General features: G+C 39.4%; 1 protein-coding gene across 1 annotated transcript in view; it reads left to right on the top strand.

The window, feature by feature from the left end:
- The window catches only part of PRDM15 (PR/SET domain 15), an 852,733-nt gene that overhangs the window by 429,636 nt on the left and 402,085 nt on the right, over positions 1-21,012 (top strand). Inside the window, exons 14-15 of the mRNA XM_044071950.1 lie at positions 2,017-2,148; positions 20,724-20,858. Coding sequence (XP_043927885.1) covers positions 2,017-2,148; positions 20,724-20,858 — 267 coding nt within the window. The remainder of the gene's footprint in view (positions 1-2,016; positions 2,149-20,723; positions 20,859-21,012) is intronic.

A 21,012-nucleotide genomic window follows, 5' to 3' on the forward strand; every position in this document is an offset into this window, starting at 1 on the left:
AACCCTTTATTTTCTTTTCTGTTGTTTTTTACTTTTTTTTATGTATTTGTAATTCTGCAAGTTCGAGCATTTAGGCTGGAACATATGGTGTTCGAACTTACAGAATTTCGACTACGTGATATAGACCCGTCTGTGCATAGTGAAAGACTACAGTTATATGTACATGACTATTTATGCAGTACTTCTTTTCTGCCTTATGACAATGACATTAATGGCTGCTTATAAACATTAAGACTGCAGTAGCTGCAGTACAGAATCCTGTGCTATTCCTGTCCTGAAAATGCTGTTGTAAGAATACCTTTTGTTATTGACTTTTTTCTGGGTGATTTGTCCATCCTCCTTATGACCTGAAGCCTATTCATTCCCTATTTATTCCATCATAGTCACTGACTCAGGTAAGAGCCGGCAGAGTGGACTTGGGCAGGCATGAAGGTTGCCTGGTGTTATGGCCATTTGAGGGCCATTAGCCTTTTGCAGCCCTGTCCATTGAAGAGACCATCCAGATCAGCAGCCTAAGGGATCTGCAGGGGAGGTCTGATGTCACGTCAGACTTTTCCCTGCTTCAGCCCAAGGTGCTGTCATTTCTGGCTAAGCCAAAAGCCCTCATAAACTCAGGTGCCTAAAACGTTTCTAATATTATCCCTAAACCCACCACTTGGTGGCTTTCATAAGCACCCATGTCACCTCAGGGGGCCTCCTCTTCTCAGGTCTACACATACATATTCTTACACATACATAGAGAGAGAGCTACTGTCACTGAAACGTAAGAACCAAGCATTTGTCTCAGACTTGTGGCTGACGTTCATCACTGGCAAGCATCTGCTGACATGTGTCAGACAGCCAAATGGATAAGTGATTCCTCACTTAGGATGGTCAGGTCAGCATCATCCACTCTGTTGCCATTCCACCAACTCCTCCATCTCCGAGATGCTAATCGAACTTACCTAAGTCATAAAAAACAACGTTATCCCTGTATGCCACAGAGCAGAGCTAAAACCTGTTGTTATTAATGATTTAGTTGGTTCTGTTTGAAAGGTATGAAAAGAACCACCTTTGGACCTCCTTCACAAAGCCAGTCTTCAAGAGGTTGCCTAATAAAAGGAGTGGTCTACCGCTTACATCAATAAAAAACTGTCCCTGTAATCTGTCCTCTTTCTGTTGCTCTATAAATGTGAATTGTTTGTAACAGTTCAGTTAGCTACAAATAGTCTAACTTAAATCCATTCTGGTTACTGACAAAGATGGTGTCTTTGCTAATATGGTCTAGTAGCTGGCCATAGATTACTTTTGTTAGTGTTTCTGCTAGAGAACAGATGGTGGTCATGGGCATGAAATCTAATGGTGTGTAGGGTGAGCTGAAGTTGCGTGTGTGATCTTGCTGTTAAACTGTTTTGCACAAAGTAGATGAGCTGAAATTGTCTAAACAGTAAAAATATACACACTAATGTAGGAAAGCAAGGTATTTCAGAAAGTGAACAGAGTAAATACCTTGAACTTTACCATGTAGTCTTAACTGGAATGAGTTTTCATTGTGAACCAAGACTGTGTATATTTTCTCCTTTTATTTAATTAAATATTTATTTTGTTTTCTGTTGTATTGATGCACAGTTATTTTATGTTCTGTTCTACTAATATTTTGCTTCAGCAGTTTAGGAAGTCTCTAAAATCATGTACTGTGTTAATAGTCCCATGTTTAACTGAGTACATGCAATATGATCCTACATATGAAGACAAATATAAAGTGAATGTCAGCCCTACATTCTGATGAGTTTATTGATGTAGTTTTGTACAGTATGTTGACTTACCAGTTGTGTATGGACATGAGTGGATCCATACTGCTACCTGGCGTTTTACACTATAGCAAACACATGCCTACACTTGCCTCTTTCTTGACTGGAAAAGTATTGGGGTGGGATATGCCCTTTGTCTTCATATTAACATTTTTTTGAGTAAAGTACCTTTGTTTTCCCTTCTATTCATTATTTTATTTTCTCTGGCTTCTGGTTTTTATTTTAGGTATTTTCATGTAGGAGCAATATGAACAAACATCTTTTGACCCACGGGGACAAAAAGTATACCTGTGAGATTTGTGGCCGAAAATTTTTCCGAGTAGATGTGCTGAGAGACCACATTCATGTGCATTTCAAGGTAACCATCTTTGAGTACAGTTTTGTTTTTCATCTCAAGTCTTATTGCCTTTTAGCTTCCTGAAGACTAGGTAAAATGATGAGAATGTCTTTAGGAGTTGTCAGTAATGTTTTATGTCATTTACAGTTCAAGGAAGACTGTGATATTATCTAAGCCACTGTAAGTAAGGTGTCTATTCCTGCTACAAGAAGTGGGATGCATGAACACTGGAGAAACTGTCAGGGGCACAGAAAGTAGTGCTTTCCTCTGTAAAGTTGTGTCCTTTTTGTCCTTCCATTTACAGTTTGGTTTCACTGTACATGCATTCTGTCTTACCGCTTCCCTGAAATAACAGGGAGGTGTTGCATTTGCATTTTTTTTCTGTTATTGACACTGCAAATGGTCAGCAATGGGATGTGTGTGAGAATTCCAGGCCGAACATGTTCTCTCCTTTTCCTGTACATAGTAAAATACTCAGCTGTGCAGTGCTTTCTATCACTTGCTGGGGACCATAATGTTATATGTTGCATCTGGTGACAGAGACTGACTTTGAGTCTGTTGTAAATGCGTAGTGGCAAGTCCAGCTGATAACACTGTTTTGCAGATTAAGCTCATTCATTCAGTGGTGGCCAAGGGAAGAAAGGAATTTTTATCGATATACTACAAGGAATGCTCCAATGTCATGTTTTAGTTCAGAATTTTATAGCTTCTATATGACAGTCTTCATCACAATCCTCATCAGATGTAGCTGTATTTTAGAAAAGAACTTGATTATGTGCCAAGCAGCAGGCTGTTGCAGAAGTTTAGCAGAAAAGGAGTTGGCTGTACATTTGTGAGGTGGTTGGTAAAATGGCTGCAAGTGAGATCACAGAGAGTGCTCGTGATGACCTGCATTGGAACCTGCTTTGTTTAATGTGCATTTGTTATATGCTGCATTAGGGATAAAGGTTACAATTACTCTGTGGATGATAAGTTTGAGGAATTAAGCCAAAGGTGGGATTTAGAGAGGATGAAGTAGTGGTCTGTTAGCAAGTGAGGTTCACTGATGTCAGATGAAAGTGACTGCATCTGGGTTACAGTATTATGTTTAGCTTATGTGTCAAAACTGTTTTTACAGCGACACAGCAATTTTATTTTTTTAGTTCATGATAAAATCTCTCTTACAAACAAGGATGTCAAGAACAGACACACTACATCCACCACACATAGTGTCTACCACACACATAGACTATCTTATGCTGAGTCAATTAAAAAAAAAAGCCTCAAAGACCTCCTAAGCCTGCAAATGGCAGTGCCTATCTTCAGCAATCTCTAAAGCATGCACCAAAAGCAGCATCAAACACCACACATAAGCCTACACCAAATGGTCCCCTCAAAACAAAGGCCATAAGGCAAGCAATTTACCCAGGATTCTTATTATAGGGGACTCCATTGTACAACAACAGTTGCCCCACTCAGCAAACTGAAAAAGGAGCAGATTACAGTCAGTTGTTTATCTGGACCAGGAAACAAGTTACACATGTACTCAAGTCTTTGCACCACAGGTACCAGTGTGATTCTATTGTAGCCCATGTTGGTGTAAATTACCAGAGATCTACCTCTCTGGATTATATGAAGAGAGCTGTTAAGGACCTCTCTGAAAATGTGCCTCAGACTGGTATGTGCCTTGCACTGAGCAGCATTCTATCCTCACCAATGATGATGCCACAATGTGAACAAAAAATGATTGACTTTAACAATTGGCCTAGTTTCTGGTCTCAGTCTAGTGAGATTCAGCATCTGTCAAACTGGAAGGACATAGTCAACAGACCACATTGCTTTGACAAAGATGGCCTGCACCTGTCCCCCTTGGGCTTCCAGATTTTAGATAAAACTTTATCCACCCCCTTAGACCCTTTTTAGGCAATGCCAAAGTGACAAACCTATTGACATAGCAAGTGAAACCCAAAATAACCTAAAGTGTTATTGTTCAATGCTAGGAGCCTTAACAAGAATCTACACACCCTAGAAGCTGTCCTTGCTCTGGAAAATAGACATCTTTGTCATTACCAAGATATGGTTTAAAGCTGCAGAAAGCACACCAGCAATACAAGGCAGCAGTGCATCCACACACTTAGACCATCAGCCGCACAAACAGGTATTAAAGGTGGAGGTGTCTCAATTTACAGTAGCAACAAGTATACCTCAAGGTTAGTTAAACAGGATGATCCCTTGGAGTTCATCTACTTGCAGATCACCAGAGATAGAGTTCCTTACCATATCTTAGAAAACTATAGGTCACAATCTATGTCACAAGAATTCCAGAATTCTTATCTAGACCTACTAGAGGCACTCTCCATCCAACCAAACACTCTATTCATGGGAGACTTTAATTAACCCTCTATAGACTGGGAAACATTCTATAGAGAAACACTACCACCAACTTGCAAGCACTTTGTTTCCTGGACTTTATTAACACAAATGCCTTTTATCAGTTATTAAGCATTACAACCAGAAGTTCAAACATTACGGACCTAGTCCATACCGGTATGGGAGAGTGCTTTCACTCCCCCACCCTACCCCATGTGTCATGTCCTCAGTGGTGAGGTTGGATGACAAAACTACCTCCTTCAAAATAAAAATCAACTCTAAATATTACACTTAGGAAGTATTCGAAAGCAGCCTGTGCAGAATTGTTAACAGAAACTCTTTACAAACATGGAAATGGCTGCATAAAAGACTGCTGTATCTACCAGAAGTAAACTCAAAACAAACCCCAAAACAAATCACACTGGTGGACTTCTAACAGGGTATATAACAAAAGAAAAAAAGGTCATGGCCAAAATCAGAAAATGAATCTCTCATAAGGACAAGAGCATATTAATTAAACTAAACAGGAAACTAAGATGAGTAATTAAATCCAGCAAGGATAATTATGAGGTCAAGATAGCTTCTCAGGCTAAAGACATCCACAAGGCCTGTGTCCAAAACCTCAGAAGTAAAATACAGCAGTGTGCAGAACTGGTAGTAAAGGTACCACCTTTACCAAGCAAAGTGACATAGAGAATCTGCTGGCTGACTAATTTAGCTCAAATTTCAGCCACCACGCTCCATGATATCCCTGCAGGTATAACTCTTCCAGTTATCAGTAGGGAGCAATTTATAGCAGCTCTCACTAAGGCCCAAAACACAGCTTCATTAGTGCCAAACAGTATCCCAGGTTGATTTTAAATAGCCAGAAACATGCCCTATCAGGACCACTTCAGTCACTTTTCAACTACAGCCTCAAAACAGTGTATGTATCAAGCAAATGGAGGGTGGCAGTTTTTATCCCCTTCACAAGGGTAGACCAGCAACCAAAACTAAAGAAGTCATTAGTCTGACTAGTCTAATATGCAAGGTCATGGAACAAATTATCATTGAAATGATCAACAAACGACATTGGCAACCTATAGATGCTGGGCACATCCCAGTTTGGTTTTGTCAAGGGAAGGTCATGTCTACTTAATCTGATAGGCTTCTTTGAGAGGGTAACCAAGGCAATGGATGAAGGGAAGGCAGTGCATACCATCTACCTAGATCTGGCTAAGGCATTCAATGCAGTGTCCCACTCAGATATAGAGGACAAACTCACTGAACTAGACCTAAATCCAAATTACCAGCTTGCTCACAGATAGGACCCAAGAAGTCAAGATTGGTGAGACCACTTCCATCATGGGGCAGGTCACCAATAGAGCACCACAGGGCTCCATACTGGCCCACTACTGTTTGGCATCTACTTATCGGAGGTCAAGGCTAATATGAAGGGCCTCTAGCTCACCAGGTTTGCAGAATGCTGCAGATTGGGAGATATCATAAATTTCCCCCCATGACACCAACATTCTGCAAGAAGTGCATTGTAGTTTCTTATGGGAAAACATCCACCCAGGTAATTACTCCATTGATGAGACACCCCTAAGAGTTGACCAGCTAGTTATAGATCTGGGGACATATGTAGACAGTAATCTGGCCTTTGACCAACAGGTAGCTAAGATAGTAAGAAAATCATTCTACATCACCTAGATTATAAGAGTATGCATCCAGGTCCAAGGAAGTTATAGTACCACTCTACTTGGCTCTTATCAGACCCATCATGGAATACAGTGCCCCCTTTAACATGTACCTGACTGGGCATATGCAACAGTTGGAACACCCACGGAGTTTTCTGACCCGGAGAAGCCAATATATTAACACATTGTTCTGTGGAGATTGCCTCAGAGCCTTGTGTTTGTACTCAGTCTGCTAGAGGGTGTTGAGAGGCAGTCTATGGTTAGTATGTAAGGCATCCTTAGATCCAACCCTGATGGAGCTTTTGCACCTCTGCAAACCGAACAGCATCAGAAACAGTAGATCCAGTGGTTTAAACTTTGCTTTTGACGCACAAAAAAAAAAAAAAAAAAAGCATGCTGGTGAGACAGATATGTTAATCAAAGGATCTCCATGCTCTGGAATAGGCATCCCATCTATGTGAAGCAGGTTAGTTGAACTTCATACTGTTACCAACGTGATAAAAGTGGGATCACATGTGGACATTTGGGCAGATTTAGGAAAGGAATATAAAGAGTATTATAAGCAGCCTTGCATACATAAAACTGTTGTACATGTTTTTTGAGAAATCGAATAATACCAATAAGGTGCACTACATATAGTAATAAAAAAGAGATAGAAGAAAATGTAACAAACATTTGGAAAGAAAAAACAAACAACTGAGATTTTGAGTGAAGATGATAAAAAGAGATGAGGTAATAAAATGGGATGAAGCAAGACAAAGTTTATGATTATTGAACTTTGATCTACTTTGCATATGCAGGCCTAAAGTTAGAGTTGGAGTGGAGGAGAATATGTAAAAGATGGCTGGTGAATCTGTTAAACCATAAATAATAGATTGTATAACTGAAGCCAGAACAGAAATGATGGACCAGAAAACTAGTAATAAGTAGAGCATATAAGGCAATATTAGATTTGAGAAGACAATACAGTACGGAATTAAAAATAGCATGCAGTGAACAATTAGAGATATTGCAGATGATCAGTGAATGGAAGTGAGTTTTATCCGTAGATATGCAACAAAATCAAGAAAATTCAGAATCTTTGCATGGTAATGCTTTCACAAATACTTCTGTACCCTATGAGAATTGAAAAAAAAGTGCTTCTACAGACAACAGGCATGTGTTGTAAATGTGATGGTTCAAAAAGGATGCATGTTTGGCGTAATGGTTAAGGTCTTCACCTCCCAAATGCAATGTGTATGGAGTCTGTATGTTTTCCTGATGTCACTATGTTGTTCCTCCCATCATCTGAAAAAAACATTCTGGGTGTTTCCATCTTAGACTTACCAAAAAAAAAAAAAGACACTTGGTGGTGTCCATTGGGAGAAGATATGTGTATACTGACCACTTTAGGCATGAGCTGAAGTACACAATAGTATCCTCTATATAGGAGAACATGGACTATACACTGCATTAGAGCTAGCCACTCAATATAAAAATCAGCTTTGGTCATGTTCACAAATGTTGCTGAAGTGGGCAATGGATATTTGCTGGTGATAAGTGGGTTGAGGATTCAACCTGTGCCATTGACCTATGCTACTGCTGGGAGGTATCACTGTGCTTCCTTTGGCCAGTGATTGCCTGTCATAAAGCCCAGCTGCCCTGGATTAATAAACTACTGGCTGGATGGTGTCCAGTTGCCCACTCTGGGCTGTCTGAGATAGCTGTGTTGAGCTAAATCTAAATGTAAAGAGCAGTCATACTGCTGAACATGATGTAAGGATTGCTAAGCTGAATATGTTCACTGACAGGGTGCAGCTTGGAAGTGGAGAAGACTGGACATCCTGTATGTTTAGGAGACAAGGTGGAAGAGGACTTTGCTTGAGATTGAGAGTCCACTACTCAGGGAGACAACTGATGGATGATAGAGAGTCTTTTAAAGCCAATGAGTGATGCCATCAGAATTAGTGTTATACTCACGGCAGTCAGACTCCAGTGTAAGTACATGGTAATATTCATAGTCAAAATCTAGCCGCTACAGCAGGGCTGTGATAGCAAGGAAGAGAGTGCATTCAAAAAGCAGTTGCAGGGCCTACTAGATAAAGCAGTGCATTTAATGAGGGACCTGAATGCTCATATCTGGATGGACAGAGCAGGATATAAGGTACATATGGATGAGGAAACAGGAACAAAACAGTAGAGGCCATTCTATACTTCTGTCTGGCAGCTGGCTTTATGGCTCAGCAAGAGGGAGACCGTCATAAGATCACATAGAAGTGTGGTTAACATGCAGCTCAGTTTGATTTTCAGTAAGGAAAGGGCATTGAGACCATTTGGCATAATGGTTAAGGTCTTTGCCTTCCATGCACAAGGTACAAGGTTGAATTCTGACCTTTGGCTAATGCTTGTATGGGGTTGCATGTTCTCCCTTGGAATCCCAACCTTCCAAAAACATGCTGAGTGTCTCCCCCTCAAACTCACTCAAGAATAGACCTGTGAACAACATATGGTGTCATATAGTGGGAAGACTTGTATAGACCAACCGCTTTGGGCATCAGCTGTGGTGCACAGTATCCTCAAGATAGGAGAAAATGGATCTCAATAATACATGCTGTGTCAGGGCTAGCCATTTGATGGTTTAAAAGTTGTCTGTTGCATTGACTAAGGCCATCAAATGGGCATGGGTATTTGCTGGTGATAAGTGGGTTGAGAATCTGAATACCTACTCCAACCTATGCCAGGGATCCATGCTAGTGATGGGAGGAGTGTGTATGCCACAATTGCCCGGTGTGTGCCCACCATAAAGCCCAACATCCCTGGGTCCATAAGCTACTGGCTAGACAGTATTCATTTGCCCAGCTTGGATTACAATGAACAGTTTTGTTGAACGAAACCTGGATGTAAAACCAATCAACCTCCCAAACATTAGCTAAGAATTTCTGCACATAGTGTAGGTTCACTAACAGGTCGCAACTTAGAAGTGGATGACATTATGGTAAGAAGGAGGCTGGACATCCTGTGTAACCAGGAGACATGATAGAAGGGCAGTGCAGTAGAGCCACTTGCTTTGAGTCCACTACACAGGAAGAGGACAATCTAGAAATGGTGTTAGAATTCTGGTAAGGGAGATGCTTCAGAAGACAGTGAGGGATGTCATCGGAATTAGTGATAAACTCATGGCGATCAGACTACAGTGTAAGAAAGAGCTGTAGTCATAAGCTCAGCCTATGCCCCACAGCAGGGTTAGACTCATGGCACTCAGACTACTAGTGTATGACAGAAGAATGCCAAAGAAGCTGAAAAATAAGGTATACAAAATAGTGGTGTGACCACTATTACTGTATGGTACAGAAAAGTGGGCAATAAAGGCAGAGCAGTTGAAGTTGAGGTAATGGAGATTAAGTGCCCAAGATGGATGGTAGGATGCTCACTGTGTGACAGATGAAGAAGTGAAGACATCAGAGCAGAAACTCAAGTAGCTCCAATTGCAGAGAAGGTCAAAGAGAACAGATTAGTTCAGGCACAGGTACAGAAAAGCAGAAGACAATCTGGCGAAGAAGATTTGGTACAAATAGGAATAAGGCAAGAAAAAACGAGGGTGTCCAGCAAAGGAATGTATGGATTGTGTGAGAGAAAACTTGCAACAGTCGGGCATGAGTGTCAAAGAAGGTAGGAGAGTGGTATTGAATAGAGAGAGATGGTGACAGTGACGCAGCACCCTGACCCTATGTAGAAAATGGGAAAAAGAGGCTTGATCTTGATGATGATGAAAGAAAGAGCAGTGGAGTAGAATTAGGGATTGCAAAGTCATCCCCAGTGAAACAGTCAGCCCTCAGCATAAACCACTAGTTGTTGCAGTCAGCTGCTAGCAGTGGTCAATGAAGGTTCTAAGATCAACAGAGACTAAGCTGAAGATGTGGATGTTAACTAATGCGAAAGCTCAAAAGTCTTAGGAAGTACTCTGGGCTCTGTCACCTCATGAAGAAGAGGGAATAGTTGGAGATGAAGAAGAATGGCAGCACCTCAAAACAGCATATGTGAGGACAGATGTGTCTAAGTCAGGTATAGAAATAAGGTACGTAAGGAAAGCTGGTGGTGGAATGCAGAAGTCCAGGAAGTTAACAAAAGAAAAAGAAGTATGCAAGAAAAAGTGGGAGATAGAAAAGATGGATCAGGCTAAGAAGGAATACTGGTTGGCTAACAAAGGTGGTAAGAAAACAGTCATGAACGAAAAAAAGGCATCAGGTGCACTCTGCCAGCTTCTAGAAAGTGACTTAGCAGATGGCACAAAGACACAATATCAAGTTGCAAGACAAAGATGAAAAAGATAAGTCATCAGACTCCTTTCATAGAGGATGCCAGGAATAACCTTCCCATGAGTACAGAGGACATTAAATGGAAGGAATACTTTCAGCAGCGTCTGAATGGAAAAAAGCAATGAATCTGCACCTTCTCATATACATCATTTGATGAAAAAAGAAGTACCTGTGCTAGAAGACATAAGAATAGCACTAACAGAAATTATGTCAGGGAATGCAGCTTGCCCAGCCAAGTTCATAGCAGATATGATGAAGATGTTGTGTGAGTTAGGGGGAGAAATGGCTCCTGAGGCTACTCATAACAGTATGCAGAGAAAGGCCTATGCTAGATGAATGGAGAAGAAGCATTCTGGTGCCAATGTACAAGAACAAAGGATCCATTCACAGCTGTGGGCAGTATAGAGGTATCAGACTCCTGTCTCACTGCATGAAAGTGCTAGAGAGGGTGTTTGATAAATTAATTTGCAGAGTAGTAGAAAATAAAATGGGAAATGATCAGTTCATATTCAGAACAGGATGCAACACAACTGTCCTGTGGTTTGCAGTGAAACAGGTAGTGGAAAGGAAGCTAGTCCAACTGGGCATTCGTGGACATGGAGGAAGCATATGACAAGGTCCCAAGCAAGTTGATTTAGGGTATCCTGCAATGGTTCAAAGTCCAGGAAACATTGGTAGAACTGTGTACAGGGACTTAGTGACACAAGTACGAACAGTGTTCAGGTTCACAGAGGGGTTCCCAGTGGGAGTGAGTGCGCAAAGGGTTCATGTCTAAGCCCACAGCTGTTCTTACTAGTATTGGACTACAGTAACAAACAGGTTTGAGGGAACAGATCAGCTAAGCTGCTCTTCGCAGACAATGTGACATTATAGACAGAAAGACTCTGAACAGGAACTTCAGCAAAGCATTGGGGAATGGAATGCAGAACTGAAGGCATTTAAGATGAAACTGTACAGACAAGGCAATTGTCATGGCAGCAAATGGGGAAAATCACAAGAAAGTGAAAACCGATAGAGAAGGGAATTAGTGGAATTGATTAACAACTTCAGGTACTTTGGCAGAGGGGGTGGGTTGAGCAGAAGGGAAAATAACAACTTTAGAGACTCCTTGAAGGCTTATGCCGAGACGTCAGAGGAATAAATTTGCCTATTTTGTGGAATTATGGATTGTTCCAGAGTTGTTATTTTCCATTTGGTCAGTTCTTTGGTTGCTTATACTACATGAGCAGAAGGGAAGACTGACTGAGGAGGTCAAAGATAGGACTTGAGGGGCTGCAGCCAACTGGCACAGTGTGTTAGGGGTAGTGTGTGACGAAAGAATGCCAAATATGCTGAAAACTAAGGTGTAAAAAGAGTGGTTTGACAAGTACTTATGTGTGGTGTAGAAATCTGGGTAATGAAGGCAGAGCTGGAGGTGATGGGGATGAAGTGGGAGATGGGTGGTAAGATGCACACTGTTGTGATATCAGAGCAAAACTCAAAGTAGCTCCAATTGCAGATTGTATTGGGTTTGGGCACATGTGCATGAAAACAGGAAACTGTATGATGTAGAAGATTTGAGAAAGACGAGGAAAAAAGCAAAAGAAAATGAAGATGTCCAGCAAACAGCTAGATGGACTGAATGAGAGAAGGCCTGTGGCAGTCAGGAATGACTGCTAAGGAAAGATAGTAGAGTAGCACTGATTCAAGAGAGGTAGTGACAGTTGACTTTATACCCCAGTCCCATGTAGAAAATGGGGAAAGGGGTAGATAATGATGGTGGTGGTTCAGAAAGAGGTTCTTGGAAGCATATTTTGTTGAAGTGTATAACGTTGACTCAGTATAAAAATGAATTGAACAGTGTGCTAAGTCTTATACTTACAAAAAAATTCAGTCTCACTACAGAGATGCTTTTGTTGAACTGGTATAAAATAATGTGTACAGAAGAAGTAAAAGTATTGCTGTCTTAAGAAAGCCATAACTTGAAACAGGAAAACCAAGGACAAATCTTCAGTAAGAGAGAGAGAAAAAAAAAAAAAAAAAAGATGAATATAGAGATAAAAACATGGAACTGAGAACTGTTAGAGATCAGAATTAGAACTCCCTTGTTAAACCATGAGTTTTGGGATTCTTTAATAGAAAGCAAGTCTGAAGAGGATATTGGCAAGAAAGAACATGCTTAAAAATGTAGCTCAGTTTAATGTAGTACTGTAATACAATATATGATGCCACTGGTGCCGTTGTTGCTGTACTTAATAAAATAGACTGAAATACAATGTATGATGTCACTGGTGCAATTGTTGCTCTATTTAATAAAACAGACTGTAATGCAATTTGTGATGTTGCTGGTGCAATAGTCACCAGTTAATTCCTGATCTGAAATTATATTGTAAATAATTCATTTTTGTGTTTAAACCTTGCTGTTTAAAACACTTACATTAATGTGGAGATTAAGACTAGGTAGAAGAGTTGTTTGTGATCTATGGATTTACATTCTTAACAGTGGCAAGTTATTGAATGTTAATGTAAACTAATTGGCTGACATGAGTCTAGATCATTAGCATTATATAAACATATGAAATGGTTGTACTAGGAGTCAGTGTAGCTTGTATGAGGATTGCACAGTATGGAAAAACGATAATATGATAATTAATAAAAGTGCTGCTCTTAAAAAAAAAAAAAAAAGGAAAGAAAAATAAAAAAGGGTCTGTCTGGGAAGGAAATTTCTGCTGTTCATCTAAAATAGATCATGTTTTACTCTCATATAGGAGAGGGCATCCAGTAATGTATATGAAAAAATAAGTCAAATGCATGTAGAAGTATTGTAAGACACTGAAGGAATATGTAAAATTGAATGCCAGGAAAAACAAAATAAGCTTTAAGTAGCCATTCAGATGAGCTAATAAAACTGAAATTAGAGAGGGAAATGACGGAAAGTTAGCCAACATAAAATGCTTCAAAAAAAACCTGTATCAGAAATAGAGTTAAAAGTACCAGAGAAAACCTTGTTTTCTATATGAAAGAAACTGGAAGGAGTAGATGCATTCATTTTATGAAAGACATAAGCAACTAGACTGGTATTTTTACATCAGGATCTGTTAATTGAAAGGGCACATTTTTGTGTGTTCCAATTCTGGCCATCTGTAACCAGCTGGATCTGTTTTAGTAATGATGCAATCATAACAGCAAAAAGAGCTGCTCTGCAAAAAATTGTATTTGAAAGGAGAAGTTTTAAAATTTGGAGACACCAGCATGTTTGTTGACTATTCACCACACACCAGGCAGAAGAAAAGCACATTTATCCCAGCAATCAACAGATACTGACAGGCAGGTGTGACATTCATGTTGCTATATCCAGCTGTCTTCAGGATATTTTTTCCAGTAAGATCAAAGATGTTATTTTTTTTTTTGGCGGGGGGGGGGGGGGGGGGGGATGCAGAAAAGGCTGCAGAAGAAATTAAAAAAAATACTTTATATAACAGAATAAGCCAGAAAGTTGAATGGAGCTCTGCTTCCCATTCTTATGATAGTGGTAAAGCCCATTGAGAGAATTTTTCAGTGAAATATTTCCATTGCTCCATAGGAAAATGTGTGTGCAACAGACAGAGACAGAAAAAAAAGCTCACAATGTAACTAGAAGAAACAGGTTTATCTTGGATTCCAACAAGAGACTGATGATCAGGAAGAAGACCAGCAACATTGTGAATTTACTAAATAAGTGACATAGCTATAAAGCCTGAATCCCACTAGGCATGGTTTAGGTGTGTGACCTGGGGTACTGCAAGAAGGTGTGGATGAAGGACTGGACATTTAACAATGTTAGACTTGTGGGTGAACTTAAAATACGAGCTTCACTCAATGTCGTTAATGTTAAGAAGTTTAAAGAAATGGCCATACATAAAACATTTTTTGTTAACATTTTTGTGAAAGTTTCCTAATATTATTTTCTAAAGTGGCTATGTCTGTTAAGTAGTCAGGTATTTTAAGGGCATGAGGACAACATTTTATCAGTGACTGCTGTATATGGCTAGTGATGTTAACGTAGGAAAGTTCTTTTTCTTAGTTGTAAGGTGTCTAAGCTTTACACTGTAATAAGACAAGAAATCCTAAAAAGATCCAAGTTAAAGTTAATATAATGTTATTATGGTTGGCTGCTGTGAGGATGTAACTGTATATTGATCATATTATATATATATATATATATATATATATATATATATATATATATATATATATATATATATATATATATAATTTCCTTTATTTTAAAGATATACATTTCTAGATTGGCCTTAATTCAAGCTATAGGCATTTTTAAAACAAAAACAAGACTAAATTATGAAAATAAAAACATAAAAAAATGGTTGGTCTTTCTTGCATTTGCCAAGACACTAGCTGCTTTTTCCATTAATATTTGCTTTTGGCTGAAGACATGCAGCCTGCTGATGCAAACAATTAATCATGAAACATCTTATCAGTGTGTTTTGAGTGAAATCTATGAGATATGGAATAATTAACTTAACAGAATATTGTTAAGCAGTCTGTTGAAACAGTGTGTTGTAAGTAAAATCTGTGAGGTACTTAGTAATTAATCTTTAAAGGGATATTGGCAAGTAGTTCAGTGAAAAAAGTAAAGTTAGAAATTAAATTTAAAACTCTGGGATATATGTGGTGTGGCAATCAAGAAAATATAGTGTTATTTGCATGTGTTATTATTTTGTACTTGATAAATCCAGAAAAAGACATTTCACTGTTGTGGAATATTTTGAGGCAATGATAAATGAAGATAAACCAAAAGCTATAGCAGTAGTCTGTGCACCCAAAAGTGAATTGGTTCATTGGATACATGATAAGATGAATTATTTTGGTATGTGGTTTAAAAAGGAGCCTTTTATGGTAACTAAGGAGACTAAAGAAACTACAAGTTCTTTATTCTGGATATGAATATTAAGATGCAAACTGTGGAAGTGTTTTAGTCCCTTTAGTCTTGTATATAGTCCAGGTATAGTATTATCAACCAGAGAAGATGTTGTGGATAACAATAAAAGAGTTGAAGGAATTTATTTGGGATGGAAAGAGGGCAAAAGTTAAATAGCATAATTTTACTCATCTCATCAGCACAGAGAGTTATGAAATTAGGAATATCATTCACAAGAATCGGAATGTATTCTTATGTTTTGATGATTACTGTAAACTGTTAGGAGATTAACTTTAAGATGATGGCCAAGGTGAATAAAATATTAAATAGTACTAATAGCCTCCAAAAGGGAACATATATACATATACATATATACACTTATATATAAATACATACATATATATGTGTATATATATTTATATATATATATATATATATATATATATATATATATATATATATATATGTATGTGTGTATTGGAGGGAGATTCTGTGTATATTAACAGCAAGGCCAAAATTTGATATAAAATGTATAGTAACTGTAGTACAAAAGGTGTTGTATATGTTGTGATATGTTTTTTATGTGCAGGATTTTATGTAGGTAAGACCAAGAGAAGTCTATGAGACTGTATTTATGAACACGGTTTCATCACTAAAAAGAGTCGAATAGAGGAGAATGCTTTGTCTAAACATATTAAAAATAATGTATATCATGAATTCAGTTTTTTTTTGTTTTAGAAAAAGGTCTTGAATGCTCCCAAAGGGGGGGGTCCTTTGGGAAAAGAGGCTGAAAGCAAGGAAGTTGTGCTGGCAACTGAAATTAAATGCCGATATTTTTTCCAGGTTTAAACAAGGCATTGTTAATTAAAAGTGTTTTGAAGCATTTTTTGATGTAGTTTAATATTATTGTTCTTTATTAGATCAAATTTTATATCTTTGTTTGCAGTAATGTGAAAATTAGGGAAATTTTGAAGGATATAGTTTTACTGTGTGTTATCCAATGGATGCAGAGAATTTTTAGTCACATGACATACAAAAGGTATTTAAATTTTTTCAACTTATCTGTAATTGTTCTGATGAAGTCCCTAGTTAAGGAAGAAATGAATACACTTAACAGTTATCCTTGGTTTTGTTTGTATAAACATTTGTCTTAGTTTGCTACATCAGCAGCTCGTCCATTTTTCTGTCCCATCTGAGGTTTTCCTTTGACTCTGTTTTGGATTTTTACCTGCATGTTCCAACAGAGAAGAATTTGAGAAATGTGTGGGTATTCATATCCTCTTCCCACTTTATTTCTAGACTACTAGCCTTGTATTTGGGTCTATATTAGAACATTGAAGTTTCAAAACTTTGAATGTTGTAATATCGACCCCTATTCAGCGAAAGCTGAAAATATTGAAGCTACAGAAAACCAAATTTTTTCCTAGGGAAAGAATTCGGTTGTCCATTTCTGTTGCTTCGGTATTTTCAGCGCTGTGGTAGAAAGTTACGGGTTGGGTTCAGGTAAGTGTGTGATTGAGTGTGGGTTAATTTAGTTAGGGTTAGGGTGCGGGTTAGGTATGTGTGCGATTGTGTGGACGTGAGGGTTAGGGCGTGTTTGGTGAGTTGGGGTTAGGGCGTGGGTTAGGTATGTGTGCGATTGTGTGGACATGAGGGTTAGGGCGGGTTAAGTGAATTAGGGTTAGGGCGCCAGTCAGGTAAGTGTGCGATTGTGTGGACGTCAGGGTTAGGGCGGGGTAGGTGAGTTAGGGTTAGGGCGCGGGTGAGGTGAGTGTGCGATATTGACAGAACTTAGGGTTAGGGTTTGGGTTAAGGTAAGTGGATAGTTAGTGGTGTATGTATAGTTTAGTGTAGAGTTAGGTGTAAGATTTTAGGTGTATGTGTGTGGATTGCTGTTTGTTTGCTGTGCTTGTGTTGTGTGTATGTGTTTTGGAACAGCAAATTCTTTCCCTAGGAAAAAGTTGCTGTTCTGTATGTTCGATGTTTTCAGCTTTCACTGAATAGGGGTCGATATTAGAACATTCTAATATAGACCCTTGTATTTAATGCTCTATTTGCTGCATCTTAACAGCAAATCTGCCTAAAAGGGGTCAACTAAGTCTTCTTGATTCCCTTCTCTGAAAACACTTTTGCTCATTTTCAGCAGTACATATCTCTTTTCTTTGAATACTCCAATTGATTTTGTCCAAATTTAACTCACACAAATGGAAAAACACCCCTTTATTTAGTATTCTCACATTCTGAGGTTGCTGCAACATGGAGGAAGAGCATTCATTAAAAAAAAAAATGAAAAAAAAACACTTGTTTTTTTTCTCTGAGATGCAGTGATCTCAGAATAAATTAGACCGATACAGTGTAGTTCCCCGACAGTTATAGGAACTATTACTGTACTGTGACAGTGGCCTTTGTTACAGTTAGCTTACAGAAAGTTATACAAGGATGCTTTTCTACTGTCAGCAAAGAAACCTTTGTGATCAAAACTGTGAATACTAACTATGATTTCCAAGCAGTCTGACAATGAGAAAAGCAATACTGTATTAATTATGTTGGTTTTAATCACAGTAAAGACATACAGGATTTATATGTAGAGAATGCCCTACCCTAGCTGTAGGAACATAGTTAATAGTGAGCATCCAAGAAAGTCTTTTTCTAAGGAAAATTATATTTGAAATTTAGAGATTTAGAATCTTGTAGCTGGCATGTTTTTCCCTGTTTGAATTTAGGGAGTCAAAACTGGGATCCAGGTCCCCTTTGTTTCATTCAGAGATGCATCATATTGGGTAAGGCAAAGGCACACTCCCCTTGGATAGGAACCTGGTGATTTCACGAAGGATTCATAAGAGAGGGTGCAAGGAGATGTACCCAGCTGTTCTGCCACTCCAGTGGGCTTTCTCAAAAAACAGCAGATATGTTAATCCCGCATATGTTTTTATTTTTCCATGTAGTTAGAGTCTGAAGCCGTGGAGTGGTAACAGTTGCAGGCTGCAGCAATTGTAACATACTTGAGATGTGCACATGTGCAGCACTAAGTTCCCTTAAGTGTTCTCATACAGTACGTCTCTTTCTTGGCTTTGCTGCACTCATTCTTTTTCTCTTTCTGTCTTTCATTTTTTTGTCAGTGTAGTAAGGACATGGGTGAGAAAACTGGCTGCCTAAACATCAAGCAGGCAGATATTCAGTAGTTGTTATCCTGAGTTGCCATGCTCCTAGCCAATATCCCGGCAGATCGATTCAGTGCCAACTTCACCCCCCTCTCACCCCCTAAAGGGCACATTTCAATACCCAAAGATTGCCAAATACTGGCAGTCACGGCCACACAGGTAAAAAAACGCACTCTCCAAAGCTAAGAATACAGCATCCATGGGACCAGACAACATCCTGGGCTGTGTACTACATGAACTACAAAATGAACTGGCACCTCACCTAAGTGGCATGTTTAATCATAGCCTTACCTCAGGCTTCATGCCCAATGAGTGGCGCACAGCTGCCACTCCACAAGGGGGGATCCACCTTAGACCCCGGGGACTATGGACCCATCAGCTTGACGAGCCTGATCTGCAAAGCCATGGAAGGCATTATCATGGAGCTTATAAACAAAGACATTGGCAAATTTCAAACACTGGACCCACCCAGTTTGGTTTCGTGAAGGGCCGATCTTGTCTTCCCAACCTGATTGACTTCTTTGAATCAATCTGTAGCACTGTGGACAAGGGTAAGACGGTTCAACCGGCCTACCTGGACCTCACCAAGGCCTTCGACACCATCCCCCATTCTGGAATCATAGATAAACTTACTAAGCTGGGCATTAATCCCTACATCGATCGATGGGTCACAAACTGGCTTACTGGCAGAACCCATAATGTAAAAGTAGCCGACTCCAAATCCAGCTCCAGACAAGTGACAAGTGGAGTACCACAGGCTTCAGTCCTGGGTCCGCCCTTGTTTGGCATCTACTTCTCCGAAGTACAGGCCAACATCAAGGGATTCTGGCTAACAAAGTTCACAGATGACTGAAAACTGGGAGTCATTATCAAATCCCCAAGTGATGTGGATATTGTACAAAAGGGCCTTACAGAGACAGATGCTTGGTGCCAGAGCCATGGGCTCAAGTTCAATGCCAAGAAATTTATAGTTCTCCCCTTTGGGAAAAACCATGTCCCCATGGATTATCACATAAGTGGCAGTACACTAAACACCGAATGTGTGATAAAGGACTTAGGGACACAGGTGGACAGTGGTCTCACCTTCGATAACCACATCGCCACAACAGTCAGGAAATCCTTCTATGTGGCACATCTCATCACTAAGGGCTTTTCATCCAGAAAAAAGGAGGTCCTTGTCCCACTGTACTCATCCCTCATTAGACCCATTATAGAGTACAATGCCCCATTTAGTATGTACCTCACAAGACACCTGCAACAGTTGGAAAGGCCGCAGAAATACCTCACTAAAAGAATTATAGGCCTGAAGCAGATGCCCTATGCTGACCAACATATTGTCTACTCAGAGGTGATCTCTGCTTAACATACAAGGCCATGTCAAACCCAGAGCTGTTGGACATGCTACACTTAAAGAAATTCCAGTCCCTCAGAGCCACGCGCTCCAGGGATCTAAACTTGGTCATCACAATGAACAGTACTTGCTGGAGGGATTGGTTCCTGTCCCAGAGACTCCCCATACTCTGGAATAGACTGCCCATACATGTCAAACAGAGCACCTCTTTGGCCCTTTTCAAAAGGAACCTTGACGACTGGATGGGCGATAGGAAATTCACCCCAGGGATCACGTCAGTTACCCTGCTAGAGGACCAGGGAAGTAAATATTGTGGGAAGAAATAGCCGGGGAATTGTTATGGCTAGGCTTGTATAGGCCCTAGGGCTGATAGCCTAGTACCAACCTATGAACATATATAGGAGAAATATGAATGGTTAGTTGACAAAAGAATGTGAAAGGATATGACTGCATTACAGGCTTACATCCATCGTGGAGTGAAGTATCGGTGAAAGTATTTGGAGCAGGTGGGTCTGAAAAGACCCAGGTTTAGAATTTCATTTTGAACCTTGATATATACCATTACATGCTTTCATGTATCATGCATTCTGTGTGTTTATTTTTAAAGTTTGATCCATAGACAGCATGCTGAATTGTTCTTTTGTTTACTTTGCATTGTAGAACCAGCTATGTGAAGGTACTCACAGTATGTGTGTAGGATTGCATCCTGTTTTTTTGTTTTTTTAATTCTTGCTACAGTTTGATACTGAAGAATACAAAAGGTTATTCTAAAGGTGCTTGACTGACCTGAGAACACTATAAAGTATTTATCAGTGAACATCTCAATATTTCCTTTAATTCTATACCTCCTATTGTTCTATGTAGGATATTGCACTTATGGATGATCAGCAAAGAGAGGAATTTATCAGCAAAATTGGAATCTCAGCTGAGGAAACTGAAGAAAACTCAGATGGAAGTGTTGATTCTGAGCCACACAAATACAGCTGCAAAAAGTGCCAGGTAACTAATGTGCTTCTGTTTTTTTTATTAATTGTATGTACTTGTTTATTACTTACATAGTGCAGGAGGCGCAGTCGTTCATCTTTTTTGGAGCAACCCATATATAACTTACAGTGAAAAACTATGCATGTAACGTAAGTGGAAAACAGTTTTT

This window comes from Protopterus annectens, chromosome 5.part0 (assembly GCF_019279795.1).
Source record: "Protopterus annectens isolate FY-2018-M chromosome 5.part0, PAN1.0, whole genome shotgun sequence".
NCBI classification, from domain to species: Eukaryota; Metazoa; Chordata; order Ceratodontiformes; family Protopteridae; genus Protopterus; species Protopterus annectens.